The sequence below is a fragment of the Diabrotica undecimpunctata genome, chromosome 5 (genome assembly GCF_040954645.1).
Source record: "Diabrotica undecimpunctata isolate CICGRU chromosome 5, icDiaUnde3, whole genome shotgun sequence".
Classification (NCBI taxonomy): Eukaryota; Metazoa; Arthropoda; class Insecta; order Coleoptera; family Chrysomelidae; genus Diabrotica; species Diabrotica undecimpunctata.
The window spans coordinates 157,476,077-157,495,502 of record NC_092807.1 but is presented as its reverse complement, the minus strand read 5'-3'; the positions used below and the strand labels follow the sequence as shown (position 1 = coordinate 157,495,502).

The 19,426-nt window shown below is 34.9% G+C and overlaps 1 protein-coding gene across 1 annotated transcript in view; it reads left to right on the top strand.

Annotated features, from left to right (window-relative positions):
* The first annotated feature begins 407 nt into the window (after positions 1-407).
* Npc2b (Niemann-Pick type C-2b) overlaps positions 408-19,426 on the top strand; it is a 33,692-nt gene continuing 14,673 nt past the window's right edge. The window contains exons 1-2 of the mRNA XM_072533074.1: positions 408-594; positions 17,832-17,942. Of these exons, the coding sequence (XP_072389175.1) occupies positions 504-594; positions 17,832-17,942 (202 nt within the window). The 5' untranslated portion in view covers positions 408-503. The remainder of the gene's footprint in view (positions 595-17,831; positions 17,943-19,426) is intronic.

Here is a 19,426-nt window from a genome sequence, read left to right as displayed (position 1 = left end):
ACATTCTACATAGTACGAAGCACCACAACATATTATATTGTATGCCTTTTTAACAATCCCATTTTATCATAAACATAAATCTTTTATCTAAATTTATTTATATAAACTAACAAATTGCATTCAGGAAATAAAACGAATAATCTATTTTACATGCGGGGACTCTTCCTCCTCGATTGTTCTACCAGATTTACTTCAAAGGTCATGATTAGTAGACATCAACAAACACATTTGCGAATTCAATTCACGTTTGCAATTATTATAACTCTTGTCATACTCTTGTCTCATACTAATATCCCTTTACATACTAGGAAATATCGTTTGGCACAAAATATTCCGGCTCAAAGTTTCATACCTGGGGAAGTGTCAGGTATAGAAGGGGTCAAGGACGAATCTTCTTATTTAAAACATTCTTGAAGTGAGAGTGTAGCTACAGTACCAACAGCAACTCAGTGGTCTAGGTAGTATTCGGTAGTTTATTGCCTGACTAAGTGATAACGTGCAAAATGAAATACGTTTTGATTGTTGTTTTATGCACTGTTAGTGTTGCATACGTTGCGGCTACGGCAGTGAAAGAATGTCCAAATAATAGTAATGGTAAGTCACTTTTATCAAAAAATTCAACAGAAGATATTATGTAATAAATGGGTCACTATTCAGATTAGTATATTATATAATATAACGACTTTGAAGGTGTACTATTCTTCCTATATTTCCTGAGATGACCTCTTTACGTACTCGAAGTTTACTTAATATTTTCTAAAGTTTTCATGCTAGTTTATTTGCAGTCTATATTGTGAAGAAGTTATTAAAATTTTAATAATTAAGAAACTATTAGTTCCCCACATAATACGTCCAAGATGATACAGTTCACAACTTTTCATGGATGCACAATTTCGGTCCTTTTAATGTTCGTATTGATTTACTTAATCGACAATTTTTGCTATTATTCTTTAGATAGGTACACATCTATTTTATTCTAGTAATAATTATTCGTGGTGCAACTTGCTACAAAATACACAAATGAAATAGATTTACCTACAGCATTAAAGTTTGATTAATAAATGTTAATGATAGGATAAAACATTTTCCGCCCTTTAATTTTTTAGTGTGATTCTTTCTCGCTTTTCTTAACCCTTCTATTTACAGATTCGTTGTTGATTTTCTGTATCTTAATTTTTAACTGCTGGGTAGTAGCATCATTTAAAGTAGTTTTAATTTGTGGTAGCATCTGGCTTACTTTCACTTCCGCCTTACTTTTTTTTGTTTATTTAATCTCTGACATATACAGGGTGAGTTTTTAGTGCGCCATCGGTTGATAATTCCATTGTATTCTACAGGGTATTTAATACGAGAAGCTAATTAACCCAAGCGATGCCGACGTTGCCAGATTTTCTTTACCTAGATTTTAGCGCGATTTTTAAATAATGGAGGCGTATTACGCGTATATCCTCTTTCGGGAAACACATCTTAACCATCAAAATGAAAATTTTTTATGAAGACTTTATTCAAAACATTGATTTGTTTTGAATAAAGTCTTCATTGTTTTGAATGAAGTCTTCCCTGTTAATAAAAGAATGAAATATTTTTGTAGTTATTTTTTAAAAGAAATAAATACTTTGATTATTTGATTCGTTAATAGCAAGGAATACATACTTTATTTAAAACAAAACTTCACTTGTAAAATTTTTATATTGATGGTTACGATGTTATTATTTGTTATTATAAGGAAAAGGTCAATATTTTCCTAACGTTTCTCTTTGACTCTAGAATTAATTGTACATTTTTTTATTATTTTAAAGCAACTGTTGCAAAATATAATTAGTATATTAAATTACAACATTCGTACATAAAAACTACACAACAATTCTATTTAAGAAATTTTAATTTGCAAGTTGCAACACAATAAAAATTCCACATTTTAGAAAATGTATATATATATATATTTGATGGATTCGACCGTTACTTGATGGAAATTCATTTTATGTAACAATAAAACACTGAAAACTTTGTTTTCAAAACTTTCACAAAATTTATTTTAAATTCTTATCACTTCAGCTGTTTCGGCTGATTGCCTTTCTCAAGTAATCTGTTTTTGGCATGGGTTTACACTTTATAGTCTCTAATGAAATAGGTTGAGGAGGGGAGAACTGTTTGTCTCAAGCTGGTCATTCAGAATTATATCTGTGTTTTTTAATTTGTTGATTTCCATAGCTTCTAACAAAGATAGCTTAAGGCCTTTATTTTGAATGTGTAGAATTTTAAATTCGTCATTAAAAGAATGATTATGATCTAGAAGGTGAAGTGCGTATGTAGAATCTGTTTTTCTATTATTGAAAGCCCTTTTATGTTCTGCTATTCGTTTATTAAAATTTCTACCTGTTTGACCAATGTAAGTTTTTGGGCAGTCGCCACATTTAAGTTTGTACACACCACTGTGTATTCTATGCTATTATATTTAAGCCCTTTAATACCATATTTAATTAAAATAATATTACCATAATTCATGTCTTAACATTAAAATGACCACATAAATGTCCAGGTAAACTTAGTCATTCCAAATATTGGTATTTTTTTATTGTCCTTCAGGTATTTTCTTGTGACATCTTAATACAATTTACTCTTCTTATGATTTACTTCGGAAATCGTTATCAAAATACAAAACATAAACTTTGAAAAATCGTATCTTGGTTACTATAAACTCTAAGGACTTCTAACAAATGTCATTTTGAAAAGAAAGAATATAAGCTTTTTTTTATGAAGCATTGCCTATACCTACACGCCTGTGGAAAAAAAGTTATGGCGCAAAAAATTGCGAGTTTTTGTGATTTTTTGCTTTGTTTTTTGGATATATTTTTTTCAAAAAAATTTTTGATTTGATTTTTTGATCTTGAATTTGATGTAAGGATAAGAGTGGATTAGTAGAATAGGTCGTTCTAAGAGTACAAAGATGCATTTCAGTTAAACAAAAGATATTTTCCCGGTAATATTGTATTAACGCCAAAACGAACAATAAGGCCAACGCCATTTTTCTAGGGTATAAATTTAAGAGATTTTTGGCACATACAAAACTAAGGGAACACAGCTCTTTTATTTTTGAAAATGTATGGCACATTTATCTGCATCAATAGTGATTTTAGCATATTCTTCATCAGTTTTTCTCAGCAGTTTTAGTTGTTCTGCAATCTAAATGAGTATTCGTGTTGTAATATTTAACAAATTTTTTTTTTACCCCAAGGCCCTTGGTGCTTTTTTGTAGGTTAACGAGTCCTAACGCATAGTGAAATTTATTTGTATTTTACGAAATACAAGCATACAAAAAGTTTTTCCTTTTTGTCTTGCGAGCTATTAAGAAAGTGAAGTTGATTAAAAATAATTACTATAACTAGTAATAAGAAATAGTAGTAAGAAATAATTAGTAAAGTGTGTACCTATTTGCGATGCGAGAATTAGGAACTGTGTCACAATGTACGAGGTGTTCTGGCAATATCGCAAAAGCACGCAGTTCTTATCTGATGTTTTTTTTTTTAAATTAGTGTTGTCAAGAATAGTATGAATCTTTAAGTAATCTGCCTGTAGTACTTACGACAACTTCCTGGCGGCGTATTGAAAAACAAAGAGGGCCATGTCTACGTAAAAAGAAGAAGAAGAGAAAGGACAATAGAAAACAAAAAAATAGTTGGGTGTTATTAAAGTGACGCAAGCAAATAGAGCAGTATCTATAATATATCTATAATAATTGAATTTCATTAAAAATAAATCAATAGAAAACAACATAGTGTTTACAAAAGCAGACTAAGGTAACACTACTATTGCTATAGATAAAATAGAATATAATAACAAAACAATAGAATTTTTAAATAATCAAAACATTGAAACGTTACACAAAGATCCAACAGAAAAGTATCAAAAACAAATTAAGTTAGCGTTAGAAAATTCAAAATCAATAGTAAATCCAATAGAACAGAAATACCTCAGTATCATGAACCCACAGCCTCCTAAATTATACTCTTTCATTAAACTACACAAACCGGATGACCCAATAAGACCTGTAGTGTCTTTTTATACAGCTTCGTCATATAAACTTTCAAAAAAACTGTTAGAGATTATTTTAGAACACACTAAATTTTCACGTAAATTTACCATAAAAAATACAATAGAACTAGTTAATAAAATACAACATTTTCAGTTACCTAACAACTCCAGATTAATTTCATTTGACGTAAAAAATCTTTTTCCTAGTATCCCTCCTACAGAAACTTTTATTCTAGTAAAAAACCTTTTAGACCAAAATAGTATAAATCCAATCATTACATCTGAAATTTTACATCTTCTTGAAGTTTGCATAAATCAGGACTACTTTGAATTTAATAATTAATTATATACAAATAACAGTGCAGGACTTATAATGGGCAATCCTCTAAGCCCATTGCTATCAGATATTTTTATGGATCATCTAGAGACAAAGATTTCAAAACATCCCATATTCAAACAGTTTTTATATTGGTTGAGATACGTAGACGACGTACTGGTATGTTTCACAGGAACTAACAGGCAACTCGACCAATTTTTATAGTATATTAATTCTCTTCATAGTCATATAGAATTTACAATAGAAACAGAACAAAATCAATCCATAAATTTTTTAGATTTAAAAATTACCAGACTTAAAAACAAACATGACTTCTCCATATTTCATAAACCTACCCATACTGACACGACTATTCACAATTCATCATCCCATCCCACACAACATAAACTGGCAGCCTATCATAGTATGTTACATAGATTAACAGCAATTCCTATGTCAAAATACAATTTTGAGACATAATTAAATATCATTAAGCAAATAGCAGTAAACAATGGGTACAACGAACAAACAATTAATAAAATGTTAAATCAAAAACTACACAAGAAAGCCCTGAACTTAGTATTTCCACCACCAGAGAAAAAACCCAGTACCTTCTGCTCGATTACATATACAGGCAAAATATCAACAAAAATAGCCAAACACATAAAAAAGAAAGGAATAACACCATCTTTCAAAACAAATAACAACCTAGGCAAATATATTAATAACAACAAGAGCCAACATAAAAAACACTTACACAGTGGTGTGTACAAACTTAAATGTGGCGACTGCCCAAAAACTTACATTGGTCAAACAGGTAGAAATTTTAATAAACGAATAGCAGAATATAAAAGGGCTTTCAATAATAGAAAAACAGATTCTACATACGCACTTCACCTTCTAGATCATAATCATTCTTTTAATGACGAATTTAAAATTCTCCACATTCAAAATAAAGGCCTTAAGCTATCTTTGTTAGAATCTATGGAAATGAACAAATTAAAAAACACAGATATAATTCTGAATGACCAGCTTGAGACAAACAGTTCTCCCCTAGTCAACCTATTCCATTAGAGACTATAAAGTGTAAACCCATGCCAAAAACAGATCACTTGAGAAAGGCAATCAGCCGAAACAGCTGTAGTGATAAGAATTTAAAATAAATTTTGTGGAAGTTTTGAAAACAAAGTTTTCAGTGTTTTATTGTTACATATCTATAATACACAAAAAATGGCGTAAAAATATAACTTCCGGGATCAAATATCTGTAAAACTAATTAAGATGAATGTGTGTCTCATTTTCACTTCTTCATAAAGTCTTCGTAATCTATCAAAGGTTGGTGATCATAACGGCTATTTGCATTGTGTTTACAGCTGCTCTAAAACAGTTGATGTAATGAACACAAACCATTTTCTAAGATAACGGGCCAAGACATTCGTCTTGATCCAACGCTGCCTTTTCCTATAACCTTTTCTTGAATAATAGCTTTTAAAAGCTGATATTTGGTCCTTCTCATCACATGGTCTAGATATTGTAATTTTCGTTTCTTTCATTCATTGTCTTCGCAAAAGTTCGACATGCGCGTTTTTGAGTTATTACTAAAGTTCTGTTACAAAAGAATTGTTTTAATTTCATGAATGAACTATGAGCAATTTTAATTCGTGTACTTAGTTGTATAAAAAAATCATTCTTATATTTTATTAACGTTCTAAGATACTTGTATTTTTGCACACTTTTGGAAAACTTTGTACAGGTTTATGTTTATCTTATTCATATTCTCATTTTTAGGACTGTTTTTGCTAGGTAACCTCTTTGTTGAATTGCTCTTTTCAAAATCTCTTCATTTTTACTATCTCCTCTATTTTTGCTTTTCCAGTTCTCTTCACTAGTACTCTCGTATTCCGATCTAACTGCACCTGTTTTCTTGTATGTATGCTCTGGCTCTGTGCATTTTGTGCCTTTCTTTAGATTTTATTAATAAATAAAATAAATAAAAATATTAATAAAGCTTTTACGGTTACTTCGGAAACCTGAATAACATAAAATAAGTGACCGGTTTATTTAAAAAACATATCTTTGATATAAATGATTTTCTGTGACTGTGTAACAAAAGTTGATCACTCTGAGAATTAGATGAAAGTTTTGAATTTTTGGATCATTAGTTTATATTAATGAAAAAGTTGTCTTATAAAATTAGTTTTTTGCGATTAAAAATTATGCAATTAAAAATCATATTCATAATTTTAAATAATAATTGGTTTGCGTAATCGTTTATACTTAATTACAAAATTTAATTAACTTTATACCATTAAATTTAAACGGCAAAACTTTAGTCAAGCGGTTTTAAACTATTTTATAAAAGCTATTATTAGCTGTTATTTATAACTTACTGTTTTCTTCCAATACTAGTAATCTAGTGTAGCACGGCAAAAATATCGTAAAATATCCGATTTCCAACAACACGTATTGATTTTGATGAAGTTTTGGGATAAATCTATATTTATGCTGAACTTCAAAATCTATTTTATATGTCGTTATAATACGTGCTTATTATTCTGAGGGGTAGAAAATATCTCTTATTAGCCCTTATAGTCCAGTTGCCAGATATTTTACCTCTAATAATCACACGAACAAGCTGAATTTTGTTGGGAATATCAATTTGGGACACCAAAAAAGATACAAAACAGTTTACTACTTTTACCAACCGGCTTCCCGCTTGACGCCTCATCGTAGGGCGGTGGGAAAACAGAAAACAAAATGTTTTAAATAAAAAATGTAGCTAAGATAATTTTTGAACAAAAATTAGCACTTTTTGTGTAGAATGAACCGTTCTCACAGAAACAGCGCTTGAAGCGACCGGCGGTAAAAATTCGATATCTTTTGATTAGAGTGTCGTATCGACTAAAATGAAAATGCGTTTTAAAGGTAAAGATTGCAGCTTTCGTATGTAATTTTTTAATTTTAATATAATTTTTGATTATAGTGTTTAATTTTTGAAAAAAAAAATTCTTCATCTTCATCAGCTTCTTCAATAATTTTTTGTAAAGCTGATTTATTTTGCATGGCGATTTCCACAATTAATTCTTCGGCTACACGGTTTTCCTTGATAGAAGTGGAATGATTTTTCCTTTAAATTCCTCTCACCTTGAAGACAGTTCTTCACTGAAGACAAACAAATCACTGAATTAGTGCTTTGTTTGTCTTCAGTGGAGAACCATCTCTAAATGAAGCCAAATGTTCGTTTATGGTAACTGGAAATATTCCACAAGAACTAAAGCGCTCTAAGATAATAGCCATACTAAAGCCAGGCAAACCCGCCGACAACCTAAAAAACTACAGACCAATTGCGCTTCTCTCTGCCATCTACAAACTATTAGAGAGGCTTATATATAATAGAATCAGTACAAAACTGTACCAGGCGATCCCAGTCGAACAAGCGGGTTTTCGACCAGAACGAAGCTGTGCAGACCAGGTAATGTCACTCACCACCTACATCGAAGCCGGTTTCCAAAGAAGACTTAAAACTTGCAATCGCCTGTAAACCAATAGCACGCCTAATAGATAGCATGCTCAACGACCGAATGTTTCAAGTAGTGATGGGCACAGATATCAGCCTACCAAAGAAACTTAAGAATGGCCTACCACAGGGGTCAGTGCTCTCTCCACTACTATTTAGCTTATACCTAGCAGATATGCCGGAAACACAGTCAAGAAAGTTCGGATACGCCGATGACTGGGCCCTCGCTACACGATGCAGAATACTAGAAACGTCTGAAGAAGTTCTGACGGCAGACTTGTATATATTGGGCAAATATTTTCGCAAGTGGCGACTTCAACCAAATGCATCCAAAACAGAAGTTAGTTGCTTTCACCTGAACAATAAACTTGCTGGAAAGGAACTCAACATACGGTTTGAAAATACCACACTTACCCACAACAAAACACCGAAGTACCTGGGCGTAACACTAGACAGAACGCTATCATTTAAAGAGCATTTAACAAAAACTGCCCAAAAGTTGAGTACAAGAAATAACATTATACAGAAGCTCTGCGGTACCACCTGGGGAGCATCGGTTTCCACTCTCCGCTCTACTGCCTTAGCCCTTGTTTTACCGCTGAATATTGTGCTCCAGTCTGGCTACACAGTCCACACGTAAAAAAGGTCGACAATCAGCTGCACAGCACTATGAGGATGATAGCTGGTACAATTAAATCAACTCCCACCCAATGGCTTTCAGTATTAAGTCACATCCCACCTCCACATTTACGACGAGTCGACGCACTTACACGTGAGTACAAAAAGATCATGAACAATATAAACCTGCCGATCCACCAAGATACCGAGGATACACGAAATAAGAAGCCACCAGGTTTTGATCTTCCACGCAAAACATGGTCCACTCTAAATAGGATCCGAACCAGACATGGCAGATGTGCATACATGCTACATAAATGGGGAAAGAACCCGTCTCCTCAATGTGACTGTGGGGAGAACCAAACCATCGACCACATTATTCAAGATTGTCCCTCAAGATCCTACAATTGTAGCCCTGAAGACTTCCTGTTTGCAACTTCAGAGTCAATTGATTATATAAATACACTTGATGTTTGTTTGTAACTATTTAAAGTTTGTCAAATACCTACATTACTAGTGTTTGTGTATTTGTTCTAAATGTGTTGTAATTGCCGTACGATAAATAAATGTCCGTTTAAAATTTTTTAAATCTTCGTATTTACGAATATGAACATTATTTTCTGCAGAGTTTGTGTGTTTTTTGTTTTTTTTTTGGTAAGTTAGTTTTAAATAATGAGTAAAGTTTACGTACATATATCAAAACATCGATAATATACTACAGTTAGAACTGATGAAGCTTCATATAATATTGTTCTGAAGCTATTTTCTTGTGGCATTTTAAATTAATTACTATTTAAATGAGAATAAGCTACAATTAAAGGTTAAAATACGTTTATTGACGTTTCAATTTCCACTTCGGACAATTGGTTTTTTATGCTTACCCTTGGATAAATTCTTAAAACCTCGTATGCTACCTTTTTTTTTTATAAACCTCTGGACACAACCTTTGGACGTGCCATTTTTTCGGCCATTGAAAGCAACATGGCGACAGATTCTCGAAGAGTGGAAAAAGGGCACAGGAAGAGCGGAAGTAACTGTTAATAAGGATAAATTTCCAATGTTATTGAAAAAGTTGTGTGATTCATTGAAGAAAGAAAATGTGATCGCCGGTTTTAAGAAGTGCGGTATAGCGTTTCTAAATAGGAACAAAGTGCTGTCTATGCTTCCACAAATTATTGATGAAGAGGAAAACCAAAATCCTGAAAACATTCAGAAGAACCACGAAGCTGTTGACAATAGTTTCAAAGAGCTCCTTCATAGTCTTAGAGAAGATCAGACTCCTAAGATAAGGAAAAAGAGAACCAAAGTTAATGTGAAACCCGGCAAAAGTATCAGTGTTGAGGACTTTGTCGACGACGATGAGAACTTAAATCCCCAAACTTCACTTGCTAGTGACCAAAACCCATGTTCCTCCAAACAGGTTCAGCCAAATAAAAGCCGAAAGCGTGTGGAGTTATCATCAGAAGATGAAGATGACTTTTCAGTGCAGGATACTGACTCTTCAGATGCCCCTGATCTAGATGAAAGTACTGACAAGGCCTCAGGCGAAAACCTCGTCATCAATGAAGATGACTACATGTTAGTCAAAGTTTATGGTAAAAAAAACATCTTTTAGATGTTATATATGCAAGGTTGCTTTCCTTGAAGATGACGGTTTCGTTGGAATATTTTTGAAAAGAGTGCAACAAACTAATAAGTTTACCATAACTGAAGAAGAATCACTTGTCTCCAGAAACGACGTCATCCTAAAACTATACTCCCCAGTATTTTCCTCAAGTACGCGATTTAAAGACATATTTTTCGAAGATGACCTGTCTAATTTCACAATTTGTTTACTTAGAGTTACGTAATTTCTTTTGTTTATATAGCTACCTACTTAAATAAATCATTATGTTGAGAAATAAATTTGTATTTATCCATTTATAAATTAAAAATACCATATCTAACTGCTTCTATTTACCCCCGATTCCCTTCAATAGAAACAAACATCAAATTAAAGTACTGTTTCTATTCACCCCCCTTTGAGGGGTGAATAGAAACACCATGTTTTAATTTTTTTTCTTTAAAATAAAATACATTAAATATATATATGTATATATATATATATATATATATATATATATATATATATATATATATATATATATATATATATATATATACGTTAAATAGTGGGTTTGCAGCAATAAAAATGAAATGTGTACTCTTTTAAATTTATTGCTGCAAACCCACTATTTAACGTTTACTTCCTTACGTTGTCAGCAAATACTTCTGGTTCATTATATATATATATATATATATATATATATATATATATATATATATATATATATATATATATATATATATGTATATATATTCCTTCTCTGGAATTCTTCATTCTTTCTTCTCTTGCAAGGGATCTGGGATAGACGGATAGACGTTGAGCTTTAAGGATTTTTCTAAACTTTGGTATGTTTACTTTTCCTATTAACCTAGGGACATCATCATCATCATCAGTGGCGTTACAGCTCTTTATGAGCCAAAGCCTTCTTCAGAACAATCTTCCATTCGCCCCTGTCTCTGGCAACTCTTCTCCATGCTCTAATTCCGATAGACTTCAAATCATTTTCTAGGTTGTCTTGATACCTAAGTCTCGATCTTCCTCTTCTTCGTTGTCCGATCGGCCCTCTTCGGTCAAAAACTTTTCTGACTATGGCATCTTCCTCTCGTCTGATTACATGACCTATCCATCTGAGGCGTGCTACCTTAATAAATTTTACAACGTCAGGTTCTCCAAATCTTCTATACAACTCAAAATTGTAACACCTGCGCCACAAACCTTGTTCTTTTATGCCTCCATATATTCGTCTTAGTATTTTTCGCTCAAAACGTTTGAGCAATTCTTAGTCATTCTGTGTTAGTGTCCAAGTTTCTGAACCATATGTTAGCACTGGTCTTATTACTGTTTTGTATACAGTCAGTTTAATTTTTCTAGGCAATTTGAGGCCATTTGTCTTCTTAAGCCATAGTAACACTTATTGGCGAGCACTATTCTTCTTTTGATTTCTTCACTGACGTTGTTATCTTTGGTTAGCAGCGACCCTAGGTATATGAAGGTGTCAACACCTTTCAGTTCTAGGTCATCAATTATTATTCGTGTAGGTGTCGGGTTGCTTGACCTAGTGCAACACATATATTTGGTCTTTTGAACATTTGTATTTAGTCCCATTCTGTGTGCAGATGCTCTTAACGACCGAAATGCTTCAGTCAGAGATTCTGTGGACCTACCTATGATGTCTATGTCATCTGCGTATCCGACAATTTGTACTGATTTGTTAACGATAGTACCATTCGTAGTAATCTGCGACTTTCGAATTATTTTTCTAATGCCAGGTTAAATAAGAGACACGATAGTCCATCACCCTGTCTTAGTCCATTTTTGCAATGGAAGGGTCTTGAGAGATCGTTTTGGATTTTTACCATGCTCTCTGCACCTGTGAGTGTAAGTTCAGTTAACCGGACAAGATCAAACGGAATGCGAAATTCTACCATAGCAAGTAGAAGTTTATTTCTATTAACGGAGTCGTATGCGGCTTTGAAGTCAACAAATATGTGGTGGGTGTCGACGCCGAACTCTAGGGTTTTTTCAAGGATCTGCCTCACTGTAAATATCTGGTCCGTTGTTGATTTATTAGGATGAAAACCGCACTGATATCCTCCCACTTTAGGAGAACACTTTAAATGCGATATTGAGTAGAGTGATGCCTCTATAATTATCACACACCATCATGTCTCCCTTTTTGTGTATAGGACACAGTACACCTAACTTCCAATATGTGAGTGTTTCTTTCTGTTGCCAGATTGCAGTTATCAGTTTATGCGTGTGTTTAATGAGGGGGTCGCCGCCATTTTTGAAAAGTTCGGCAGGGAGATTATCCGAACCGGGAGCTTTATTATTTTTCAGTGTTGCGATGGCTTCTTTAATTTCTTCTTCGGTGGGGGGTGGTTGCCGATCATCTTCATTCATTTGAAACATGGGATCCTCAATCTCACCATCTTCGTGGTTGCCGCTAAACAGTTCTTCAAAATGGTCCGCCCATCTGTTTAGTATCTGTTCTTTGTTACTAATTATAGAACCGTCCCTATCTTTACAGGCTATGATTCTGGGTTTGAATTCTTTTCTGCAGCTGTTTATCTGTTGGTAGAATTTTCGTGAGTCTTTTCCATTGTGGTGGTTAACAATTTCGTTTAGAGCGTGTTCGTATTGTTCTTTCTTTTTTCTTCTAAACATTCTCTTTTCTTCTCTTCTAAGATTTTCATAATCTTCCAGAGTTAATCTCGTTCTGCGCTGCTGGAGTCTCTTATATGCTTCGTTTTTTTGTTGGTTGATATGTCTGCACTCTTCATCGAACCAATCTTCGTTTTTTTTGGTCTTAATAGGTTTTAATACAGTTTCGGCCGCTGTGTGCATAGCTTCTTTACATTTAGTCCAATGTTCTTCTATACTTAGATTTTCTTCGATTGTTGGTAACGCTTCGTTTAATTAGTTTAGTTTAATTTTATTCACCTAGGGACATTTATATTTTATTTTATTGTATAGGGTGTTTTTTAGAGGAATTACATTTCCCTAATTCCAGTTATTACAGTTTTTCCGCTAATACTCGGTCGCCAGAGCCTTATCTGTGATAACAGAGTTCACAAACGTGCAAATGAGGTTGACATTTAAGTCGGAGAGGCTATTTGAGAATGTTTCACTAGCCTTACTAGTATTTTTTCTGTATAGCTATCGATCCTTTTGGACAAGTTTCTTTTTTTTAACGCCACTGATGTGCATGCATTTTCTACAGGTCTGCATTCCTTGTTCTTTCTTTTTTGTTGCAAATAGAGCAATAAAGCCTAGCTTATTTTTTTTAACTTTTCGTAGAATGTCTTGTGTCTTTGGTCTTATTCCTGGTATGTTACACTTTCTATAAATCAATGAATAAGAGAAGAAAAAAACGTTGATAGTCTTAAAATAAATCCTATTACAATAAACATAATTACATGTACTACGATTTGATCCAAGTTCAAGAACATATATTTACGTACATACTCACATTGTTTGATTAATCACCTATAAAATGGATTTACGCGATATCACGAGGTAAATAAACACATTTCTAATACAAGAAATCTGATCACGCGTCTAGTTGTGGTAGAAAATAATAATATAATCTTAATCCCTAGGATTGACGTGTCTGAGATACCAATAATCTTGGGACATCGCAGTCTTCAGATATGTTTTTAAGTGATCGAAAAAATAAATAAAAATTTAAGGATCAAATCAATAACGTACTTACTTCATAATACGTTTTTAATAGAACTAAAATTATACACCTGGTGATATATAAATTTTCTTCAATTTTTTATTATGAATAGTATAAAGGTAAAATATTTATATTAAAAACATAATGTGTACAGCTAGAGGAACATGCATCCAGAGTTGCCAGACCGGCAACACTGGAAGAACACTCACATCACAAAAAACACAAAATTGATATTTCCTATCGCCACCTATGCTTCACAGACTTGGACAATAAAAAAAAGCTGATTCAAAGCGTAGAATGGCATTTGAAATGTGGGTCTACCGTAAAATGTTGCATAAAACTTAACATAAAAACTAGACTCATCACAACATTGGTTTATCAAGGAGGCAATTTGGTTTTTGCAAAGGGAAAAGCACGATTGATGCAATCATGAGTGTACTCGAAGCATTGCGCAACAGAGGGGATGAACATCGCTGGGCGGCTCTGCTGTTATTTGATGTTAAGAATGCATTCAATACGTTGCAGTGGAACGAGGTAATGAAGGCTATGGAGGAGAGAGAATGTCCTGGTTACCTGATGAATGTGGTGGCGGAGTATCTGTCCGAGAGAAGGATTATGGTGGAAAAGGGCACGATCGTGGACGTGACGGCCGGGGTACCCCAGGGATCTGTATTGGGCCCGACGCTATGGAATCTGGCATATGACGGGGTTATGCACTGTGAATATGGAGAGGGTACAACCCCCTTCGCATTCGCGGATGACCTCGCTGTACTGGTAGTGGCTCGGGATGAGCCAGATCTCAAATACCGGGTTAGAAACGCAGGCGGCGTCGTAAAGAAATGGATGACGCAGCACGGACTGAAACTTGCGACAGAGAAAACCGAAGCCATCATTCTGAAGGGGACAAGGCATAGGCAAAATATTGAATTAAAATGTGCGGGAGCATGTCTAACACCTAAGAAACATGTAAAGTATCTAGGAGTGACATTGCACCAGAATGGAAAATGGGGAGAGCACGTGCGGGAGGTGGTCCGGAAGGCTGCGAATAGTACGGCTGCGTTGGGGAGGGTGATGCCGAACATTGGAGGACCCAAATCCGAAAGGAGGAGGGTCTTACACGGTGTTGTACAATCGATCGTCCTCTACGCGGCACCAGTCTGGAGCGAGGCGGTAGAGATAACTGCCTGTAGGAGTCTCATGACACGAGTAGACAGAATAAGTCTGTTGCGAGTGGCATGCGCCTACAGGACTGTGTCTGCGGCAGCCTTATGGACCATCACTGGATGTGTTCCGTTGCATATTTTGGCGGTGGAAAGAAAAGAGCTTTATGAGAGAAGAGGTCCAAACCTTACTGTGGCCGAGAAAAGACAGGAAAGGGAAAGGTCAGTTGAAAGATGGCAAGAAGAATGGAACAACACGGAAGATGTGGCACAGTGGACGAAAATGCTGATCCCGAACATAAGAGATTGGGTGGACTGTGGCCACAGGCGACTGGATTATTTCCTGACGCAGGTGCTCACAGGACACGGGTGTTTTAGGGCCTACCTCTATAGGATCGGAAAGGCTGATACGATGAATGCCTATACTGTGGATACTCGGACACTGTGACACATACGATGTTAGATTGCAGCAGATGGATAGTGGAAAGGAACAGAATGGAGAGAGAGACAGGTGTGAATTTTGTTACAGTGAGAGAAATGATTGAGAGAATGATTGAAAATAAATTAGTTTGGACTAACATACACAGCTATATCCGTGCAGTGATCAAGAAAAAGGAAGAGGAAGAAAGACTGCTAAACCAACGCTAAACGAGACAGGGAACCTCCTTGCTGATGAATAGAGTGTGGATGTGTATGAATGGAGAATGAATGAATAAAGGTAGTGATTCGAAAGTGATACCGGCCTTACAGCGGCCATTCCGCTTCCGGATCGCTGGATGACAGAGGAGGGTCTGGTTTAGCAGGTAGGCGTTCGGCGTAGACTCGGCGACGAGAGGGCATTTTAAAGTACCTCGGTAACTATCGCCGGGAGTACGAAGAACGAATCCTGCAGGCGGCGCCCTGGACTGAGATGTCTTTTGAAGATTCCAGACCCCCCCTCTATAAAGACGAAAAAAAAAAGACTCATCACAACTATCAATCAAAATATGCTGAGATATTTTGGACGTATAACTAGAAGAAGAGAAGGCATGGAGCAAATGATAGTTGAAGGTATCGTAGGGTGTAAAAGATCGCGAGGAAGATCTCCAGTACGATGGTCAGACCAAATAAAGGACATGACTGGTTACTCATTCTCCGAAGCAAAACACGCACACGCACACTTAGAAAAGAGAAAAAATAGATGAGGAGGACCCTTATATGAAACATGACCGAAAAACAAAAAGCAGATTAAATGTATTAGCGTAGAAGGGACAGTGGAACACTAAGTTATATGAGAAGACCAACAGATTGTATCAAATTTTATCGTTGTTGGACATACGATCTTTCTTTATCTGTACATAAAATTTAGGGAGATCGGCCTTGTCCGGTCTTGTTGAAATTACCAACCATTCTTGCAAATTATTTTGATTCTACGTAAGTTAAAAGAGTTGGTCGACTAACTACTTCAGATATCCAGTGGAAAATGTTCTACTCTGTATTATTAGGTATGTCTCAAGATACAATACTGGTTACCTTGAAGAATGTGACCTAGATAGGACATTTCTCGACATTTTGTGGTTGTTAAGAGTTTACGAAGTTTACGAGTTTATTTGGAGAAGGCGATATAATTTCGAATTGTACGAGAAGTATAAAAAAATAGTAAATGGTAGAGATGTAATATCCTTCATAAAAATAGGTAGTCTTAGATGGGCTGGACATGTGTCAAGAGCAACTGAAAATTACCCACCCAGACGAACTCTATTATCGGTCCCAGTGGGAAATAGGAGTAGAGGCAGACCACGACTGAGATAGAGGGACGGTGTGGACGAGGACGCAAGGAAAATCGGCGCGGCAAATTGGCAACGGTTGGCGATGAACAGAAACGACTGGCGAAATAGACTGGGGAAGGTCAAGGCTCAACTAGAGCTGTAGCACCACTGATGATGATGATGATGAAGAGTTTACGAATAGTGGTAAGCGTTGTAAGACTCCATTCGTTATTTAATCGGTTTTCACCTACGATACCAATATAACTGAGCTGGGAACCAAATTGACAATTGGGAGGATTGAAACTAGATACATAGTAAGGTCTAATATTCCTTAGATCAAATGTTGAAATTTTGTGAAATTTTAAAATTGATGTGACGCAAGGTCGATGTTGAAAGATTTTACTTTAAGGGAACATACTGAGTCCTACTCGAAAAAAGGAAGAGAGATACCAGCCAACTCTGCAGCAACTCGAGAACTCTCATTTCTGACTGACGTTATTCCTGTCATTTACTATTGAGCCCAGGTAGGGAAATCTGGAGGCATGTTTGAAGGTATGATTCTATACATTTAAGTTGTCATGTCAAACAAATTTTGTGCACTTAATTTTTGTTTTTCTTTTGTTAATGTTTACGCTAAATTTAGCGATTTCTCGTTTTAAGTCCTTATTCTTTTCACACAGCTTCCTTATGTTACGGTTTATCACTATAATATTAGGAACATATAATTCTGTTCTTATGCTGATATTCCAAGTTCGTAATTTTTATCTTAATCTCGAATATTTATTCTGTAGTTTTAGTTGTCCGTTTGGTCGTTCGATTTCTGTATTGTTTATAGCATCTGCAATAGATGTGAATAAGGTGAACAGGTTATTAGCCTATTTGAATCCTAGTCCAGTACAAGAGCTACCGTCCATGCCTTCTGGAGTAACCACGGTTTCTTCCGGATGCGGTAGCAAGGCATTTCCTCCAAGCTTGTAGTACTAGTGTTTTACCGCTCATACTTAGTCGTCAGAGCTTCGTTGGTTTTGAGCAAAATATATCGGGTAGTTCTTACTACCATTCGAGCAGTGGGAGTTTCTGTTTAACGTCTTGCACTTTCTGTTAGCATATATTATGTACTTCATTACTATTAATATCCATTATTTTTTTCAGGTTTAAGTTACACTGATTTAGCAGACAGGGTTGTTCTTCAAAACTGTACTAAACCTCCATGCAGAGCCAGAAAAGATAGCTTTTTGAAAGTTGAATACAAATTTACACCAGGTAAGTTAGCGATATAATGAATTATGTACATATATATGTTTATAAATTATGATGCCTTTTCTCAATACACCGATAATCACATATCTACCCGACAAATAACAAATCATATAGACAAAACTTTTAAATCGCTAAATGAATTAATTTTAGAAAGTGCTATACAATAGTAAAACCAAACAAATACAGGGACATATAACAGTACTGTGGTACTAAAGAATACGAAGAGGCCATAAGAACAATAAATTTGCTTAAATAACTACAAAAAAGCAATAATACACCGCAAAATAAAATTCTTACAAATTAATGGCAAAAGAGCAACTTACTTATAACTTATAACACAAGCTAAAAGGAATTCGTGGCAAAAGTTTGTCTTGAAAATCAGCAAAATAACAAGCTCAAAATGTTTGGAACTCTTCAGACTTTTGACAAACACTTAAAGTATAAAATAAAATTATATCTAAGTACAGATGAAGATGTCGCACACCTTCTAGCGGATTTTTACGAAAGCTTCGGACAGACTCTTCACACTATAAAAAATCACCTGGAAACTATAAATTTCTTAACTATAAAAATCCTATGGTAGCTAGTCTTGGACCCGATGATATCCTAAGCATATTTCTAAAACATCTTCTTCTTCTTAGGGTGCCTGTCCATTTCGAACGTTGGGGATCATTCTAGCTATGATGACTTTGTTGGTTGCTATACGGAATGGCTGTGTTAAAGTCTTTCTATACCATGCTCTCAGGTTAGCAAGCCAGGATATTCTTTTTCGTCTTGGAGCCCTTTTTCCTTCGATTTTACGTTGCAAAATGCATTAAAGTAGCTCATATTTGCCTTGATTTCTCATTATATATCCAAAGTACTGCAGCTTACGACTCTTCACGATGTTGACCAAATCTGCGGTTTTTTTATCCTTTATAGTACTTCTTCATTGGTAAGTACTTCTTCATTCCATATCTTTAGCATCCATCTGTATAACCATAGCTCAAAATCCTAAAGTTTTGATAGAGTTTACGATTTTAATGTCCAAGTTTCTACTCCGTACAGAAGCACTGATTACATGTTACATTTAAGGAGCCTTATTTTTGTTTCTAGGGTGAGGTCATGGCTCTCAAACACAGAGCTCATAGTCAAGAATGCACTTTATGCCTTTCCTAATCTCTTGGATATTGTCCCACGACTTATTGATTATAGTTTCCAAGTAGTTGTACTGTGATACACGTTCAATTCTCATTTGGTTCACATACATATTTGATCCAGTTATGTTTTCCTTGCTGATGATAATTAGCTTGGTTTTGCTGGTGTTTATATTCAGTCCATATGTTTTACTTGTTTCCGTTATTTTGTTCATTAAGTTTTGTAGCCGTTCTATGGTATTGGAAAACACTATTGTGTCATCTGCCGCAGGTTAATGAGCTTGGCTTCATTTATTGAGATGCCTCTATCAATATCTTTTAGAGCCTCTTCAAAAATGTGCTTCGAGTACA